The sequence below is a fragment of the Buteo buteo genome, chromosome 6 (genome assembly GCF_964188355.1).
Source record: "Buteo buteo chromosome 6, bButBut1.hap1.1, whole genome shotgun sequence".
Taxonomy (NCBI): Eukaryota; Metazoa; Chordata; class Aves; order Accipitriformes; family Accipitridae; genus Buteo; species Buteo buteo.
In genome coordinates this window covers 12,839,746-12,860,516 of record NC_134176.1, presented here as the reverse complement: position 1 = coordinate 12,860,516, position 20,771 = coordinate 12,839,746, and the positions used below count along the sequence as shown (strand labels likewise).

General features: G+C 38.0%; 1 protein-coding gene across 6 annotated transcripts in view; it reads left to right on the top strand.

The window, feature by feature from the left end:
- TECPR2 (tectonin beta-propeller repeat containing 2) overlaps positions 1 to 19,486 on the top strand; it is a 46,310-nt gene extending 26,824 nt beyond the window's left edge. For 3 of the 6 annotated variants that reach the window (XM_075029818.1, XM_075029822.1, XM_075029820.1), the window contains 4 exons: positions 716 to 864; positions 14,782 to 14,923; positions 16,161 to 16,310; positions 16,577 to 19,485. In XM_075029818.1, coding sequence (XP_074885919.1) covers positions 716 to 864; positions 14,782 to 14,923; positions 16,161 to 16,310; positions 16,577 to 16,734 — 599 coding nt within the window. In that variant the 3' untranslated portion in view covers positions 16,735 to 19,485. Of the gene's footprint in view, positions 1 to 715; positions 865 to 14,781; positions 14,924 to 16,160; positions 16,311 to 16,576 lie in introns of all 6 variants that reach the window. The other 3 variants (XR_012650672.1, XM_075029819.1, XR_012650673.1) reach the window with 3 other exon arrangements.
- Positions 19,487 to 20,771: the final 1,285 nt, after the last annotated feature.

The window sequence follows — 20,771 nt, the reverse complement described above, 5'->3', positions numbered from 1 at the left end:
AAGATTGATAGGTGTGATTGGGTATGCAAAAAAAACCCAAACTACCCCACCCCAAAATTCTAGAACATACTTATTTGGGGGCTTTTTTTTCATTGTGCTGACTTACATAGGGTTAAAATACTGCTGCACTTTTTAGATAGGTGTAATAAATATGTACACTGTTGAATATAAATCCGTTTGAAAATCAGCTCCTTTATTTACAGATGTGAAACTGGTATGTTAACACTGAAATGCATAATCCATATGCTCATATTTTTAAAGTGCTGGTAGCATTAGGAATGTTCTTTGCTGAATGTATTAGCAGATCAACACCTTTAAAGGCCTACAAGCACAGCCAGCTACAGAGAAACGTTCACATTAGGTCATGTGAAAGTTTGTCTAGGCACTGATAACATTTGTCACAGAATATTTCCCTGCTTGAATTCGGTTATTTTAATAGCATATTTTTAGCGTGCTTTAGAAATTGCAGTATTCTATGACTAAAACATTTACTTTTAGATTTAAATGAGAAATACCTCACATACACTAACTGGTTATTTTATTCATTGTATCCAGTGATTTTTTTTTTTCTCTCACAAGTTGTATTAACTTTTAATCATTTTTATGTGACTGTGTTGAAAGCTAGTTTAATATAATCAAGTCTAAATAAGAGTTCTCATTATTAGCTGAATTTGACAGGAAAATGCCAGGTTGCTAATAGTCTCTTTGTTATTAGGTGCTGTAAAGCTGATCAGCTTGACCTGTGGAAATCAGCATGTTTGGGCCTGTGACACCAGTGGTGGCATTTATTTCCGTGTAGGAACTCAACCTCTTAACCCCAGTTTGATGCTTCCTGCGTGGATAATGATCGAGCCACCTATACAGGTAAAATGTTGATTACAATTCTTTGTAATCCAGTGGTTTAGCTCTATGCATTTGAAAAAGAGTAATTTTAACACTCATGGAAAACAATATAGCCAGATTTTAAATGTGTAGCTTGAAACTTTGTCCCACATGCTTTACTTCTACAGGATTTCTGTCCCCACCCACCCCACCCCCTCAAAAAAACCCAAAAACCAAACCACCCAAAACCAAAACAGAACAAACAAACAACAAAAAATCCCCAAACCCCCCAGAGTCTGTATAATGTACTCTGAATATGCTGCCTTATTACTGTAAGTCATCCCAAATTCATCTAACTGTTACAAATAACTTGTGGAAGATTTTTTTTTCCTTTCTATCCTTAATGAAACTTTACTATTCTTGTAACACAGCAACTTCCTGGGCACATAGTAGAATGCAGCCTTGAACCATACACTGAACACTTGCTGCATGTTAGCCAAGAAGCTGGACTGGCAAACAGCACAAAGCAGAGGGTGTGGGAAGGCTCTGCTCAAGTGCCATGGCGCTGAAGTGCCTGCCTCCCTCTTCCTTTATCCTCACCCTTGTGAGTCTGGGACACTTGCCAGGGTGCTGTGCCTGGATTTAGGGACGTTGCTTATCATCCAGTGGTTAGTAAGTGTGCAGTACAATTGCAGCTCTTCTGTATTCCTGGAATGGGCAAATTTTATATCCTTTATACCTGCCAGCTGGGAGAGTTGAAAGAAGCCTCCTAAAGTACGCTGGGAGCATCTCTTCTGAATATAGAGAATGGACAAAATATGTTTCTCCAGTGTCTGGTTTCTTTTTTAATCTCTCCTTAAACCTCAGTGCTTGCTTTTGTTGCTGCTCTAATACTTTGCAAGTTAAGCTATAAAATGGGAGTAATTTCTGTGTCATGGGTTGGGACTGCTGTAATGGAGCTGACCTCTGACTACTGATTTCATTCTTTGCTCCTTGGCATGAAATCACTTGAACTGGCTGCTGATCTAGCATAGTAGCACTGGATGTGTTTGCATACTTGATTTACATTTTACACTGTTACAGGATTTCTCTTGAAGATTTGGAAACGTGTACTTTTGGAAGGACATATTAAGAAATAGAAGTAAATCTGTGGCAGTAGAGTTGCCATAGTTTATTTGTTATTTACATTGTTCACTTTTAGTTCTGCTTATCTTTCATCAGCCAATTATTAGCTCCTTTTGTGAATCTCACAGTGTAACAGCAAAGAAGGGCAGGGAAACAGGGACATGAAACTGCAGATTTGCATCCCATCAGTTAGCACAGCACTGGTTATGCTTATTCTTCTGTACTGGGAATGTGCTCAGTCAGTCCTGGAGAAATGGCACCTTATTTTGCAGAATAGCAGAACAGACTGATAAATAAGTACCAATATCACTTGCAACAAGGGCTAGATTGCGCTGCTCATTATTCGTGTGCTGGAAGTGAGTCTTTCTGATGTAATCTATAAGAGACAATTTTTTTCTGCTAACAGAGGGCAGGGCAGCAGGAATAGGAGACTGAGGATATCAGTGATGATATCTTCCACAAGAGTAGTATTCTTAAAATGGAGGAAAAACACATTCCAGGATGTGTTCCACTTAAACTGAGTTTGCCAAGAGACAGAGAATTAGACTTGTGTAGTATCTTCTTACCAAAGATTTGTCTATCTAGGAAAATAGCCTGAAAAGCTGTTTCTCTACAGTGATACTATTTTGTCTGTACTAAGTGCAGTCTCTACTCTTCCACTGAAGTAGATTAAACTACTAAATACAAAGGTGTTTACAAGAAACTGGAATTTGCCGTGTCTCATTATTTAGCAGTGACTTCCCTATGTAGAAAGTCTTTAAGTAGACAAGGTTGAAAATCCAATTATTTCCTATTAGCTTATTGAGGAAGCTGGATGATGTTGCCTTCCAAAATGATAACCTTCTGATACCCAGAGCAGTGTCATTCTCTCTTCTGTTATCTTGCCAACAGCTGACGTTGCAAATTTAATGAGTCATATGAAAGGGCAAAAATTCAAACATTGCTTGCAGAGAAGGTGAAAATTTGTGGGTTACATGCTTGTTTTGAGACAATTCCAGCATGTTAAAACAAGTCATTAAAGTACAGAAGGAGCAACCATTCATGCTTTTACAAAGGCTTAATGCAAAATAAGAAAAGATGTGAACTTTAAAATTATTTCCAAATGCTAGTTTAGTGTTTGGATAACAAATGTAACAGACGATGGCTGAAAAGTGGACTATTCAGTGAACAGTTTGCTTATTAGCAGCACCTTACTGTTATCTGTCCCTTAATTGACTTGGACGCAGTTCATGCTGCATCACTTTATCTTCAGAACAACAGAAATATTGTAAGAAGTATTTGTGAATGATTCAGTCATTTTTTTGTTTGAAGAAGGAAATCAATATTGCCTTTTGCTTGCTTTAAGTACAGGAGCATTCTCAAATAACGTAATTTAAAACCAACTATGGATATTTCATTCCCTAGTAAATGTCAGAGCCAATATGACTTGCCATATCCCAGATCTCATGACTCATGAGCAGCTTGTGAGCAGCTACAGACTCTGCTTTTATGGTGTCACTTTTCGTTAAAGGAGTGCTGCAATTGCACAGCATCCATCTTTGCACAACTTCACAAACTATTCAGAGAGGCAGTAGTTTTGATGAGATTTTACTCATGCTAAAATCAGTGAATATAACTTAAGTTCAGTCTTTGCTCTGTGATGCTGTATGGTTGTTTTTTAATCTAGACTAAAACCATTCTTATTTGTTACTCTTCTCTTTGTAAGTCCCTACTGCAGTATCTATTGAGGTGAAAAATAACATTTTATGTTCTCTGCCCTCCCTCTTCTTTATTTTATCCAACACTTCGGAAGTAGTTGGTAACATCGTTACGGTATCTTGAGCAGTAGTAGTTTATATGTAGTTGTTTTCTATGCTTCATCCATTCTGTCCTGCAGTCTTAGAAGTCAAAATAATTATGTAGTTAGCAGCTTTTTGGAAGCTGCTTTAAGGACATTGACAAAGCTGATCAAAATTCTTTCATGAAATGATTTTAGTCCAGGAGGTAGAACTATGTTTTTCATTCTACCGTTAATATACAGGATAAAACTATTATCTGCTGTAGCATGCCTCAATATACGTTAAATTTAATTCGAAAAAATGAACAGGAAATATAAATATTATGTATGTAGATACTATAAAGTATGTTTCTACATGTGTGGGCATGTATATTTATGAAGATTTAATGCTTTGCAGATTTCTGGCCTAAAGAAATAATAATTAAAAATCAAATATAAAATTAATATAGTTAATAAGACTGATTTGGGTGATTATGGAGTAGAAGTTGATCAAAAGTTAAAAATCATCAGATTGCTTCAAAATGTCCCTAGAAGTTGAATGCTTGTTTGGAAAGAATTCTTTCAACATTTCAGCTTTGATTTTGGCACCTTCTGAAAAACATGCAGAGACACAATCTGATTTTGAGAAATGCTCACTTCTACAAGTACTACTTAATGTAAGAACTGGCCTTAAGAACCACCTTCTTAGGTTTACATTAAGGGATCTATCAGATAAGCAGAACTTTATTTAAAAGGATTAAGGGAAACAAAGATCAGGACAAGTATTCGTAACGAGTGACCAATCATTTATTGCTTGTAAACAATCAGTCTTACTCTAAAAATAGATTAAACATTTTATTAATTGCTGTTTCCTTAATTGTTACTCTTTTGCTCTTTTGTAACCAAATTTCATGGAGAATAGGATTGAATAAGCAATTTTATTAAATTGAGCGGTTTATTTAAATATCTGCATAGCTTGGCCAAACTGAGGAGTAAAAGGGGTTTATTTAAGGAGATGTTTGCTATTTGGCTACTGGTATAAAGCTTTTGTTGATCCTTTGTAGTTCCTAGGGTCTCAGCAGAAGAGTACCGCTTAACTTAAACTTAGTTGGGCATAAAATGATCTCTTGCAGTGTGTGCATTTCAAGTTAGAGAAACTTCTGATTTACTGCTCTTCCCATAAACAACGTAGTAATTGTCTCTTTATATTTTAAGCTTGATATCATAGGTAAGAGAAGAGAGTCAAAATTCTAACTGATCTAGGAGGAGCTATTTTTTTTTTTCCTCACACACACACACAAAAATATTAAGGCTGTTCACACTTTCACTGTCATTCAAACATTGTTAAAACTACAAAGCAAATGGTGGTTAAAAATATAATTTGAAATTTAGGAAATTTCTCTGTAATTCTACAAAATCAATACATGCTAGATTTCATTTCTTTTCAATACCTTCCTTTCTCTTAATTTACATTCAGTGTAAGGAGGTTGGCTGTGCCTTATGGATGAGTGGTGACTTGTTAGAAATGGTTGTCATGATCTTTGTTTCCTTTTTTCTCTCTAAATAAAGGTCTGCTTACCGTACAGAACACTTAATGCAAATCTGGAGACTTTCTTCCCCTGCCATCTGCCTTGCCTTTGCATTTTTCACTGAGGTTTCTGTTGTTATTAAGGCTAGTTTTGTGTTAAGTGGTACTTAGAGAAGGAAGTGGTGAGCACTCCTCAGGATCAGATTTTGCCATTACATCTTTTTCGGTAGGTGCCAAAATCAAAGCTGAAATGTAGGGAGGGTTTGTTTGAAATAATCTTCAAGGATTGGATATGTGGAGGCAGAGAGATTTTTCTGTTGAAAATGCTTCATAACTTTCGCTTCAGAATCGATCCGTGCTACTTTTGAAAGTAGTCTCCTGCACTTGGGTCACAACAACCCCATGCAATGCTACAGGCCTGGGGAAGAGTTGCTGGAAAGACCTGGCAGAAAAAGACCTGGGGGTGCTGGGTGACAGCCGGCTGAGTATGAGCCAGCAGTGTGCCCAGGTGGCCAAGAAGGGCAATAGCATCCTGGCTTGTATCAGGAGTAGTGTGGCCAGCAGGACTGTGGGAGTGATTGAGCCCCTGTACTTGGCATTCGTGATGCCATACCTTGAACAGCGTGTTCAAGGGCAGCAATGCTGGTGAAGGGTCTAGAGCACAAGTCTTCTGAGGAGCAGCTGAGGAAACTGAGGTTGTTTAGCCTGGAGAAAAGGAGGCTGAGGGGAGACCTTATCGCTCCCTACAACTGCCTGAAAGGAGGTTGTAGCAAGGTGGGTGTTGGTCTCTTCTCCCAAGTAACAAGCCATAGGATGAGAGGAAACAGCCTCAAGTTGTGCCAGGGGAGGTTTAGATTGGGTATCAGGAAAAATTTCTTCACCGAAAAGGTTGTCAAGCATTGGAACAGGCTGCCCAGGGAAGCAGTGGAGTCACCATCCCTGGAGGTATTTAAAAGACGTGTAGATGTGGTGCTTAGGGACATGGTTGAGTGGTGGACTTGGTAGTGTTGGGGTTAACGGTTGGACTCGATGATCTTAAAGGTCTATTCCAACCTAAATGATTCTATGATTCTACTTGCCCTGGAAAACAGTTCTTCTAATGCATAATCCATATGACTGTTCTTTTCAAGTCTGATTGTTTTCACTAGCACAGACTAGCTTGGATTAGCTAGCTGTTGCACAGGTATCTTTCTGAGTTGCTGTGAGTTCCACTTTGGAGTGCCTAAGATGAAATGCAGAGGAATTTTCTCTTATTAGACCAATTCTGCTTAGGTTGGAGGGGTGTAATGCTCATTAAACCTTCTGGTTATCTATAGACCAGACTAGCTAGTCTATTGTTCCATATATCTTTACTTATGTGAGGCTTCCTGAAGACACTAACAGGGAGAGGATTTTCCTGGAGGACCGCACTTGTCAAGATGATATGGAGAAAAACTGTTTGGCAGTAGTAAGAGTAGCTATATCAACGTGGGTTGCAAATAAGTATAAGAAATCGAGGCTCCTGCAGCAGTGTATTTTGTTTAGCTGATTTAGAATGCCATAATGTATAAGTTCAAATGTGTACTATTTGTCACAGGCATGCCTTTCTTAAGAAATTGTAAGTTACATAAAAGATGCTTTAGCTAGTGGGAAAAAAAGCAACTCCAGCATTTTTACTGAAGTTGCCTCATGCCGATTCCATTGCTCAGTTCAGTGCTTATTATCTTCCTTTTTATTGCTAGTTAAGAAAACTGCTGTCAGTATATTTCACTGTATTTTTCTGCTGTGGAGTTTTAGCTTTCTGATACTTGTTTTAAGGCATTGCTATCGCCCTGTTCAGAAAAGTGTGCATGTAGCCTGTCACATTAGATAGCAATTATTATCAGCACCAGAAGCTTCAGATCACAAAAAATGCACAAAATGATACACCCAGAAAACTGAGTAGATGATCCTTCTGTATCCTTTTGAAATACGATCTCAAGGTGGTATGCTTGCTTATTGACAAGACTAGCTTACACTGAAAACAAAAACTGTGGGAAGGAGAACCTTCTGCTTTCATACTTTCACTTGTTCAGTACTAGAAACATCCTCACATCTGCACTTTTCCAATGTGCCCATATTTTGGTTAGCTAACACAGAATAATGTATTTAATTATTTTTCAGAGAGATTAAGAAATATATTTAACATTCAGTTGGGTAAATAAACTTACTACAGTTATCATTGTTGAGTTTTGAGAGTTTTTCAGAGTTATTTTATTTAAAAATAAAACCATAATGGTGTAAAAATTCATGGGTAAATGGTACGTGTCTTGATTTAGTAAGCATGTGCCTTGGTTTCAGTGGAACTGTTCATGTGCTTGTAGGTAGTGATAGCCTGAACTATTTAATAAATAGGAGTCCTTGAACAGTGATTTTGAGAGACAGTCATAAAAAATTGCTTGTGCTAGTATAAACTAAGAGTTTGGGGGATTTTTTTGTTCTATTTCATCTTCATTAAAGCTTCATCTGCATTTTCTCAATTCTGGTTAGAGCAGTTTTTATTGCTTTTTGTGTGACTAAACTTCAGCTTGCTTGATTTTAAAAGCTCTGGGGGGCTGGATCCAGTTGACAGGTTTGTAATTGGGAGCTTAGCTATCGTGAAGTAAATTGGGGCAGCAAAGGTGGGTGCTAAGCTCAGAGCGTATGGTCAGTGAAGAGAACTTCAGTGAACCAACAAGTCCGCACAGAGTAAGGAGACACCCTGGCATAACTGCTGGGCACATCAGACCCTTTGACCTTGAATTAGGAGCTTGGAGGCCTCTCCCCATAGTGTATTACTGTCTCCCTATTTTATGATGATGTTAGTAGACAAAGTGCTGAAAACCTCTCTTTGCGGACCAGCCTGGTGATCAGTTGTCTTCCCAGGGAGCTGGAGGGCTGGGTTGTGGATTCTCTCCTGCTCCGAAGGCCCTTCCTACAGAACTGCCAAATAGTCTGGTCTGTAGGAAGACCCTGTCCACTGAACCCAAATCTAATGAAGCTAAAAAGCAAGCAAGGCAGAGGAGATTGGGCTATATATAGTCTAGTAAATGGATCATCTATCTGGGAGGCAGTGACTTAATTTCTGATCCCTGACTCCTGGAGTACTTTTCTTTTTATCCAGTAGTTTAACACATTGCATAGCCTTGTATTTGGGGTCCACACTTTACCTGGGACAGTACTTAGTCCAGAGCTTTAGATTAGGTATAAAGAAGAAACTCTTCACTGTGAGGGTGGTGAGGCACTGGAACAGGTTGCCCAGAGAAGTTGTGGATGCCCCATCCCTGGAAGTGTCCAAGGCCAGGCTGGATGGGGCTTTGAGCAACCTGGTCTAATGGAAGGTGTCCCTGCCCATGGCAGGGGGGTTGGAACTAGATGGTCTTTAAGGTCCCTTCCAACCCAAACTATTCTTTGATTCTATGGCTGAGTACTACTAGATGAGTAGTAATTGTATCTTGAGTGCATTTCTAGTGTTCAGTGGCTTACAGGATGTATTTTGCATCCTGACAGATTGTAACTTTTTCAGAATTGGTCAATGTTGATTTTTTTAAATTTTTTTTAATTATTAACTTTTTACCTCCTGCTTGAGTTCATGGGGTTTTCTTTTACAGGTGTGTTGGCATTTTTTTCACCCCTGTGGTGATGTAAATGAATTGTAACATAACAGTTATATGCATTTGTTCATAAAGCAGTGCAGTAATGAAATGGGGATTTCTGTTACTGTCAAAGGTGTGTGGTGTTTTCATCACAAATGTGTTAAATAACATGGACAAACATTAAAAAGCAACAGTTTAATAACTGTTTATGTTTGTCAGAGCAAAGCAGAGCTGAGGCTGAAGGTAAAAATGCATGGGTGTTTTTACCTTACAAAAATGCTTTACTTTCCTTGGTAAGGTATTTAAGTTTCAAAAACTAGAGAGGTGCACTTTACTGGCATAACCAGTGTGAAAGCATGTTTTACTGATGCCCGTTAAAGGTGTGTGTGTTAAAAAAAAAAAAAAAAAAAAAAAAAAAAAAGGCACCTTGGTTACTCAGAGCTTTGCTTATAGTAGGTTTTTATTACCTTGTGCTAAATTATGTTCTATGGGAAGTTGTTGCATGTAGTGTTTACTTAACATACCTGTACTTAACATACATTTCTGTAAAAACTTAACTGTTCTTAACAGTTCAGTTTTTCAGTATGTTATTAAAAATGCCTGTAGTGGTAATTACAGACAGCTTATCATCTCCTACACTACAGTTTCTAATCTTAGGTATAAGACAGTTATAACCAGAAGACAGTTGGGCAAGCCTGAGTAGGCTTGTAGTTTGTATGGTCGTAGTGATTGCATTGAAGTTTAATTTTTTTTTAATTGCTTGTAAAGAACAGTTGTACTAAATATTTTGAAAGTATTTTATGGTTCTGTTGAACTTTATCATGTTGAATAGTTGCATGGGTTTGGTATGACCTTTTCTAGCATTTGATGCCATATGTTGTAGTCTTTTCCATGTTTCTGCAAGAAAAAGTATTGGACTAAAAAATTTAGAGTCGACAAAGGAGAGGTCAAGGAATTGACTCCTTGGCTTTGCCTTTTCTTCCTGGAGACTGGAGATACCCAGCTAAGGCCCTCATCTGTTTATTCACTAAAGGCAGAAAGTGGGGGAAAGGGTCATGTTGTTGTTCTAAGGCTTCTGAGGAAAATAGTGCTCCAGTTTTTCAGTTAATAAATAATAATCTTTTTCTGACAATACAATGGCAGCATTACTGAAGAACACATGGCTTCCAGGAAGACTAAACATAGATTCATCTTTCTGTTTGTGTATATTGCCTTGAACTTCTCTGCAGAGAAAAAAGGGGCACTTAATTTAGTAAGCTGTTCTCCTCAAGGTCTGAATGCAAAACATTCTGGTCAATACCGCTCTTAACGTTGCTCATGCTTTCTTGATATCTGTAATGCTGAAAGTGCTTTACAACCTTCATTCAAATTGAACTTAGAAAATAATATGCAAATAGTTAGGCCTGTATTAAAGGAGGGTCTCTCTAAGTTGCATTCTTTGTTATTATAGTTAATAGGGTCTGGATGTCTGTTAGCCATGAAAATAGTCAGATTAGTCTGATATACAGATAATGCTAAACAGTGTGAGAAGTATCTCTAATCTGACCTTCTTACAGCCTGGCCTGGACCTGCTGATGGTGTTTCTGATTTGTCTTTTGAGCAGAATATTTGTGCTGCGTGTAGCCACCAGCCTGTTATTAAAAGGACTGGTCTTGGACAGGCTGAGAATGTTATGTTTAGTCTTCCTCGTCCTGGATATTTGCAGCAGAACAGAGATAGTGGAGGTCTGCTGCTATGTGGACTCTGTGCTCCTGAAAAGTGACATGGAAGATGTTCTGATGCCTTTTTTGTGGGTATATGTGTGTTTGTCCTTTCCACCTTGACAAGGAAGTTGAACCACTGTGTTTTGGGTTCAGGCATGACTGAATTAGTTAAAATAAGACAAAACTTTTGAGTAGTAGGTCGGGGGTGAGGGTGGAACTACATCAGTTTTTACTTTGGATTTTGTTTGATACTGTTGTTTAAATGAAATTCTTACATTGAAGCATGTTTCTCTGGTTTGCAGAAGGAAAGGAAATTACTTCCCCAGAATTATAAAGCTAAGGGACAACTTTGTAACTTAATTATGTTTAGCACAGACACTACTTCTTGATACCATTTAACAAATTGTCGGTTAAGTGCTTCCTTCAAGTTTACTTCATTTTATCAGCACTGTTTTCTCATCAGACACATGGGTGCTAGCAAACTATTTTTCATTGTTTTTATTTGTAGCAGACAACGAAGGTATTCACAGCTTAGTATGTAGTTTTAAATGTTGCACAGTACATAGTTAGCATGTGTTGCAGTCAGTGGTTGTAGTGGGAAATCTTCGAAAGACAGAGTGTGACTGGGGTTTCTGTAGCTGAGGTACGAGACCAGAGGACGGGAGGATCTGCATTCTGTTCTTGGCTAAAACCATCAGTGTCCTGAGATTTTTTGAGTTTAGAAATTTTTGCAACCACAAGTAAAAGGAAAACAATATTCCACCATTTTTTATCAGATAACACTGAATCCATTAATGCTGTATAACAAGTCGATCTCTCACAGTGATGAGTATTGTGGATAAACCTATAAACAGTTTGGTGTGTCAGCATCTGAAAAGAAAGGTTGAGAAACTCTTTAAAATTCCAAACTCTTCAGTAAATTACAAATATGACACATTTCGCAGTCAAGGTTTATAAATCTCATGAATGCTATTGGAAGTTAAAACAACTGAGAAAGTCTCCGCTGAAATAATTTATTAATTTTCATGGTTATCAGTCTCTGAAATGTTATCAGCAGATTTATAAATTTGAACAGATATCTCTCTTTACTGCCATGAGAGAACTCTAATCTTTAACTGCAGCTGTAGAGTTCTGTTTCTTGTTATATAGATTATAAAATACTTAAAGCATGCTTATGGTAATTAAAACTTAGTGGAAATGAGGGATATCTGAGATGCTGTCAGTATGATTGTTACAAAAAATAGTACATTATGTCAAGAAAATTTTAAATTAATTTTATCTACCCTACTGTGGTAGCCATGAGACCACCTTTTTGTTGTAGATGGCTGCTTTCTGAGTAAAAAAACCCAGAGGTAAAACATCTGCAACAGGCTTTAAGAATTGCCTGTACTTGTTTCCCAATCTTGTCACTGTTTTGTGCCAAAAGCTGCTGTATATAATCATATAGCTCTCTGTCCCATCAGTTGTCCTTTGCTGTCTGTTTCACAGCAGAAAGCTGCAGTGGAGGGCGGTGTTTTCTGTTAAGAGCATTGGATGCTGTCATCAGTGTATTGCCTGGATCCTTTCTAATGAGAGTGAGTAGGAGGATGTTTTATTGATGCGAGTTTATCAGAAAGAGCTAAGTAGCCTGAAAGAGGAAGAGAAGCTGGAAGTCAAATACCCAGAGAGGTAGGGAAACGTAAGGAGGAAACAGGAGCTCACTTAGAAAAACAAAGAATGAGAAGAATTTTTGGCCAAGACTGTAGAGTTGTTACTTTGAACTTGATAATTTCCATTTGTTTCTTAGATACGTTGGTGCTGCAGAATAGGGTAGAGGTAATTCCTTTGATTATACTTGAACCTGCAGTGGTATCAGAAGCAATCTAGCTGAGCATCATGCAACTCCTTTCATGTTACCTCTTTGGGGTGTTTTGTCTGCTTTTATTAGCTTCCACTACCTATAAATCTGTCATAATGAACAGGCTTAGGTACTGGGTGTAAGCACTCAGTACATCTTTCTGGATAGAAATATTCCTCCAGTTCATTTTCAGGGAATTCTTTTCTAGACAAATGACAGGAAGAGAGGAATGGAATCCTGACATGGAAGAATGGAGGGCAAGGTGTACAAATCCCAACAGTTCAGTAACAAGGGTCACACCAAGCTGTTTGGCACAGTTGGGACGTGGAAGTGTATTGCAGAGGTGGAGCATAGACAGACACACTGGCAATTCGTGGTGGGAAGGAGATGGGGGAAGAGTGGCAGAAAGTCCTAAATCAGAGGAAGAGGTAACTGTGGTAGAAGAACATTGCTGGGAGGGTGAGATAAGTGGATTTAAAAAAAAAAAAAGAAAGAAAGAAAAAACGTAAAGATCTGTTACCTGCAGTAGTTCAGTCTGCACAAGCTAGTAACTGCACAGCTCCCTTACTTGAAAACATGGACTACAAGAGCAGAAACACGGAGAGGGTTGTGGTGAAGCTGGAAGCAGCACAGTAGCAAGACACACAGCATTACAGTGCTGTGGGAAGGTGAGCAGGGTAAGGTAGGAAGGAGTCAGAGCCAAAGTAGCCATAGAAAGAAATGAATGAAAGTGGAGGGGAGAAACGGGAACAGGGCCAGGAGTGAGGATAACTTTCAGTGAAGAGGCAGCAAAACCAGAGGGGAGAGTTGTATGGGGGTTTGGGGTTTTTTTGGTTGGTTGGTTTGGGGTTTTTTTGTTTTGGTTTGTTTTTGGTTTTGTTTTGTTTTTTTTCCTCAATATGGTACTTCAGTTTATTTGTAATACAGCAGAATACCAGTTTGAAAGTAACTAGGCAGTTATATGGTGGTGGTGGGTTGACGGTTGGACTTGATGATCTTAAAGGTCTTCTCCAACGTAAATGATTCTGTGATTCTATATATTCCATGTAGTCAACAATCTTCAAGACAATTAGTGTCTTTACAGTAAGTGTTTAAACAGCAGCCATTGTGAATTTACTGCGACCAGAGCTAAACACTTCATCTAGCCTCTACCAGCCTCAAGCTTCTAACAGAGGGCAAGTACCTAATGAGAGCACAAACATGAGAAGATAGTCTGTCAAAGGCCTTGCAACCTGAAGAGACAGGATTGATTTGGTGATGCACGTCAAACTTGCTTATAGCTGGGTCAGACATATGTTAGCACCAGAATTTTAAAAGCAAAACCAAAGCAAGTAACTGTTATGTACACAGAAGGCCCATCTGGGACTGAGTTGTGTGCTTATATACACATGCAGATTACGCTTCTGTATTCCTAGGTTTATATTTGCAAAGAGCTGCTTGCTCTTCTATTTATCACACTGGGAATTCAGCTTATGCCTATGAAGCTAAAGCAAGAAATGCAGTGCTTCTTTGTCAGGTGGTGATGTATTTCAGGGCACCTTACCGTCTTCTTCAGTGGCTTTATTAGTCTGATGTGGAGAAAAACTTTTTTCCTTATTCTTATCTGCATTTTATTTAAAGTACATGTTTTGCAGGATATTTGTATTTGCTAAACGTGTTGGCTGATATATTTTGCTACAAAATCATCATCTTTATGATGTCCATAAAACTTGGTCAGTAACACTGATTTTGAACCGTAGTTAAGGCAAATCTCCGTAGAAGCAGGTAAAATAAGGACTCCCCTGGGAGCAGAATAGGAGGCGTATTTCACTTGAGTGTGCCAACAGGTAGTGTTGTGGATGCTTTCCTGCAGGTGTGGCTGCTCCAGTACTGCAGTGGTCTGCAAGGAGTTCCACAGTCATAATCCTGTAGAATGGAGTACAGGGAAGAAGGCAGATCACCATTTCATTGCAAAAAGGAGACATTCAGACTGTAAAAATGTACTGCTTGTATATGTTTGGAAATAAAGTGCACATTTAGTTATGTTAGGAAAACTTTCAGGAAGGCGAGAGGAAACTATTGTACTTTGTGCATTTCAGTGGAGGAGTTCTCTCTTCAACTTGCAATTGAAACTGTACCTGAGTGGAATAACAGTGGTTAAGCAAATACTAGTATTATTAGACTCAGATGCTGAACATTAAATATGTATATCTTTATCAGCAACTTTGGGTGACATTCATTCATGTTCCTTTTCTATTTAGGAAGGGATTGACTTCTTGCAAAATAGGTAATTTTGTACAATGTCAGTCAAATTTCTTCCTGTCTTTAGTATCTTGTAAATATTTTACTTCTCTTGCGTACTTCTGTGAAGAACAAGTGATACAGTAGTACAAAGATACAGTAGTACAAAGTTTAAATACTGTGCTTAATTTTTATAGCCGGTAGGAATCAACTTGGTCAGCATTCATTCAAGTCCAAATGATCAGATGTTGTGGGCAATTGATAGCAAATGGAATGTCCATGTACGAGTTGGAATTACAGATGAGATGCCTGTAGGCACTGACTGGGAACATGTACCAGGTAAAAATTAATGCATCAGTTCTGTGTTCTTTCTGCTGTTTTCTCAGTGTTGGGTTTTTTGTTTGTTTGTTTTTTTCCCCTGTTGCTTTTTAAATTGGATAGCAATGCTTAAATCCAATATTTTTCTCAGCAATCAAGTGTGCTTATTTATAGGAACATAGTAAAGTATTTGATAAGGGTTATCTTTTAAAGAGGACCTTGGTTTTACTTAAAAACACTTCAGTAGTTATTGAAGAGAAATCTGATTATTTTGATGAATTTCCATTGTGTGTTATTTCAGGCTGCTGCCACTGAATTAATAAATGGTATAGTTCCCTTTCAGTTAGAACTAAGGCAGTGTTCCTAAGCAATAGGAGACTACTGTGCTGTGGGAAGTTTTGTATTTAAACGTGATACAACATGGAGTTCCTACCTAGATGTGGCTAACAAAAACCTAATGCTATTTTGCACATCTATCTGTTAATCCTGCGTGCTGGACGCAGTCTAGATTAGGTAAATATGTTTTTGCATTGTCTGTAAATAAAACTAAATTTTAGTTGTTCCTTTCTAAATAACTGTATTGATGCTGTCTGCTTTTTAAAGATTTTTCACTGCATAAACGCATGGCACTTAGTTGCAGAGTACTTGTTTTCTTGTGAGGAAGAAGAAACAAAAATTCCACAACGTCTATAATGTTAACCATTTTTAGACAAACTAAAGTTATAACTGTTGGATTATTCCCCATATGGTAATAAAATACAGCAGAGGCTCCAAAAGTATGTTTTGAAGATCCTCTAATTGGTTGTTGCTTGTGACTGTGGCCACATAACAAAATGTATCCACAGTGTGATATCCTTATGGTCAATAGATGCAGTGAGTACAAAGTCAGCAATTAAAAAGCTTTTTTGTTCACCAGTGCTTCATGTGCTGCAAGTGGCCTACTTTGTGATATTCTGCTTACTCAGGGCCAGAAGCTCAGATTTGAATAGCATCTACTCTGTTTAACTCCCCTAAAGTCAGTGTAAGTAAATATGTAGTCCTAAATTGTCTTCTTGCCAATCCTTTCTTAGAAAGCCTCCTGGAAAACTAGGTGTTTCTTTGTGCCTTTTATAATGGAGAGTTCTTCTCTTCTATTAATATTAAAAAATATAAAAACTGCTATAGTTTTGCCATCTTCTCTTAATAAACTTTTCTGCAAGTGTATTTAGTGTATAAGAAAGCCTGTGATTATTCCGTCTTCATGTCCAATTATCTTTAGGTTTGCAGGCTTGTCAGCTGGCTCTAAGTACAAGAACTGTTTGGGCACGCTGTCCAAATGGAGATGTAGCTCGTCGATATGGCATTACTGACAAGAATCCAGCAGGAGACTACTGGAAGAAGATTCCTGGAAATGTCTTACGTTTAACAGGCAAGTTGGTTCAGAATGACAGTCCAAAACATTGGGATACCTGCTTTGACTTCTGCCTAATGGTGCTAAAGCTGACCATATGCAGGGATAGCTGCATACTCTAAATGCCTTGTTGACTGTGAGAGTTTCACCAGGGGTGCTTTTATCACATTAGTAAAAACCTTGTCCGGGTATAATTAGGAAAATGGATCCAAATATTATTCATTTAATGTTTATAATTGGAACCTGCTACCTTAATTAAAAGATGGATAATTTATGCTTTGCAGTGACCCCTCTAGATGAACTGTGGGCGATCAGTGCTTCAGGATCCCTTCTCCAGCGCCTCACTAAGACCTTTAGCCATTCCCATAGTTTGCAGAAAAATAATGACAATTCTGTTCTGCTTCACCCTGATGATTTTGAAGATGAATGGGAAGTGATATGAAGTCTCTCAAGCTTGTGAAGCAGTGAAAAAAACAGAAGGTCATATGGAATTTCTGTAATGTATGTACAGAATGTTGGATCTAAAAGCCACTTATTGGACCTGTAATATTAGCACTTTTGTATTGAAAAACTGACCTGTTAAATAGCCCCCGAGCTGTGAGTTCTGATGTTTGTTCCATTATGTCTTGGGAGACTCCTTAGGTGTGGCATACTGCAATTGTTATACCATACTACTGTAGAAGCTCCTTTGGAAATATAACTCTTAAGTTAATCTTACTAGCAATGAAAGTGACTACTTCACAACAGCATGCACACTAATACATGTATACTTATTTTGAGAAGGAATTCTGTTGCATTAAATATTCCTCTACAGCAGAAACATTAAGCATTTCTCAGTTTCTTCTTGTACTTGGAACTCCAAACTGATGGGAACGCTCTCCGACTGTTGTACATATATTTAGAATTATTTTCCCTTGCAGCATGGAAGAAAATAAAGCAAAGTATTTCTTAGTAAGATCTCAGAACATCATAATTATACAGCATTGGTGTTGAAATGAACTTGGTTTGATCCATTTCCATGTAAATATCTGCAAGGCTATACTAAACTTCCATTTCTAGAAATTTGGTTCATAATTTGGCTTCATTCACAAGGGAGACATTTGGATTACACCTAAAATTCAGGGGGACATCTGCCCATTTCACACAGCCATCAGGAAGCTGGCAGATTTTGGGGGGTAAGTCCCACTTTGGAGTAGGAAGAAGTTGCATGTTGGGTTTGTAGTACAAAGCAGGAATGTCCAAGGCAGCTTTCATAATTCCTGTTGTGCTGTATTTGTGCCTCCAGCCAGTGCTTTAATATTTGGACTCAAATTGTTTTGAGTACCAAACTTAGATGTATTAAAAGGAAAAATGGTAATTGATAGAATTACCTATGTATCCCATTAAAAATTGTGATATTGTGAGAAAATACTTAACAATATTCTGATTTTTAGCTATGTTAGCTAAATTTTGAAGTGTCTTAACAGATGTTACAGCAGAGGTATGTGATGAACTGGGAAGTAACCTAAGTTAATCATTGCAGTTTATTTTTCTTTAAAGTAAATCTTCTTTGAAAGATACCTCATCTTTTTTAAGCAATAGAACTATAGATGAGAGAACCTGAGTTCGGTATGTAGGTGGAGGAGTTATTTTATGTTTGTTCTAAGCTTATAAATCATCAGAATGTTTTAAGCAGCTGCTAACCGGTACTGTAAAAGAGCCAGCTTCAGAAAAGGCCAGGAGTTGAAAAGTGGGGATGTTTCTGTTTTGAGAACTTAATACATACGAAAAAAGATGTATTTTCTTTTTAACCTCTGTTCTCTTTCAGAATAATTCATGTGTGTACTGCACTAAACTTGGAACAAACATGGTGCAAGGTGAGAATGTAAATCAGTGGAGAGAGAACCCAGTTATGTCACTTTTTTTAGTAGCACTTGTGATATTGGCTGTCAGTTCTCAGTCTGATCTTTCAGTGTTATAGGGAGGACAGATTTGTTTCCCTTTTACAGATGATATGTTTGCTTCATAGCTATCGCATCCGTATATGGAGATACCCCAGTGGGTTTTTTTAGCCTGTCTGGCAGTGGATCGTAATGGAATCAGCTTGTGAAGTAACCCAGTCTGTTTTATGCAAGCATAGTTTGGTATCTTGAGGACCCCAAAGAAGCTGAAATTCAGCTTAAAAGTATCTTGTGGCAGCTCCTGAGTCAATCCCTTTGGAGAAGGGACACGAGTACTTCTCTGTGCCCTGCCAAGCACCAGATGCTCAAGTACAACGGCATTCTTTAATAGTGACATTTTTGTATTACATTTTTCAAAGTCATCTTAATAATGGCTAGAGCTTGCTAGTTGTTTGTTTACTGTATAATACTGTACTATGGTCGTTAATATTAAATTGGTGTCGAGAGCTCTTACCAGACTACTTTTTAGCGTAGTTTTAATGAAATTAGGATGGGTTTTTACTTTTATTTCTGTATTTAGGTTTTTGGTTTTGTTTGTGCTTTGAGACAAGTGCAATAAACTAGATTTTTAAGAAATAAATTACTGTGGTAAGACTCATCTGTTGTATGATTCACAAGAGAGTTCTCTGTGTCTGGAAATTGTCTTGATGTGGAAGACAGACATGCTTATGAAACCCCTCCCCTACTATTACCCCAGACAATATAATGACAATGTAAGGATCTGGATATTATAAAGTTCATTTCATATATTTTTTTAATTGTGACAGGTGTGTCAAAAAAGCAAAATGGTCATCTTCCAAGCACAGACAATTAAACACTTCTCATATTTGAATATTAAGCTTATTGCCTCTATATTAAAGTGGTCTTGCTATAGAAGAAGTAAACAAGTTTCTTTCCTTACATGCTAAACAAAAATTGCACTTGCATGTTAAATATTTTAGCTTTCAGTGAAGAATATGCATGTGTAGTCACAGCTAGAAAATGTTCAAGCAGAAAATAGGTGATTGTACCACGTGCTGTAACTGCACCCTTCCTTGCATTTTAAAATGTCTGAGCTCATCTGAAGACCTCTGTGTTTCTGGCCTTTAACTGGAACTACAGCTGGGGCTTCAGGAGAGCACCTTAGCTTCACTTTCCAGAGGGGAGAACTGTTTCCTGACAGAGTTGTGACCTGGGTAACTTCACACAAGAAGGCACAGCAATGATTAATGATGCTTCTGACACTTCAACCCACTTCCAGCCACAGGAATCCTGTTCAGATTCACATGGTAATGTCCCTGCCAGTTAGCATAGCTTTTATCTTGACAAACTGGTTCAGCTGCTTCTGCTGGCTCCTGCAGGGAAATGGTAGTCTCCTTACAGCACCCCGTTGCTATTATGCAGGAGTAGTCCTTATGTCACAGCTTAAGGAAGTTCAGATGACTGTGATGAGTTGGTGTGAAACAGCCATCTTAGATATCTAAGTAACTCTTGGTTTTCTTGGTCTTGCAGCAATAAAAAGGCATAGGATCATGTTAAATGGTACCAACAAAAATCTGTCACTAACAAGTATCAAAGAAAATACATTAATTGCTTAAGAAAGATAGTAGAAGTGTTGTTAGGAAACGCTGCTACCACTAAGAAAATGATAATGAGGAACACTTAGTTACGGACTTGGGTCATTGTCTAAACGTAGCTTTATGTATACAGGTACAGAGAATCACATTTATTCCAAACTCTTTGTACCTGTGCAAAGAGTGTCTTTGATGTGCTGGACAAGAATCCCCCCTTCTTCCCCACACACATGTGAACATCAGAAGGTCTGAACCCCATAACTCCTCTACATTACGTCTCAATAGATGAGTCCTGTCAAGTATCTCAAAGGCACTTGCGAGTTATTTCAGACTAGTGTGGCATTCTGGCTTATCTTTTTGCTTCTCTTAAAACTCCCGTTAATGAGCGAGCTGTTGCTAGTTGTTTCTACTAGAGTTCTGGATAGATGTCAAGCAACAACCTTGAGACAACTTTTCAGTAAATGCTGTTCTGAGTGTAAAGGCTTGAAATTCAAATGCCTGTTTTTCTATGGCTTTGCCTTGTTAATTAGCAATTAGAAATGCATCAATCATATATGAAGATATGGAGATCTCCATTACCGTGGTGAAAAATCTCTGGTCTTCAGTTTTTACATTAACCAGCCCTGTCCACATCCCACCCCTACCATCAGGATAAGAGAGATAAGATGTGGATTGAGGATTTCTAGCTGTAAACTGTGAGATGCAGGCTTTATTCCTCTTGTAGCCTTCCTGAAAGTGAAATTTGCATGTTGGGAATAGTATTATGGCCAGCAAAGAAAGCTGATGTATCCCTTGCCAAAGTAGATCACTCTAGTTGTTTGATAATGAGTTATTGCAATTAAAAATAACCACTCTCACATCAGCAGAACAGTAGAGAACTTGTGGTATAGAAGACTAGATTTTAATTACTGGCAAGTGAAAGTTGAGTTGCAGTCGTCATCTTTTGTGAGTTATTACAGCCAGAGCTCCATGGATAAAGATTAAAA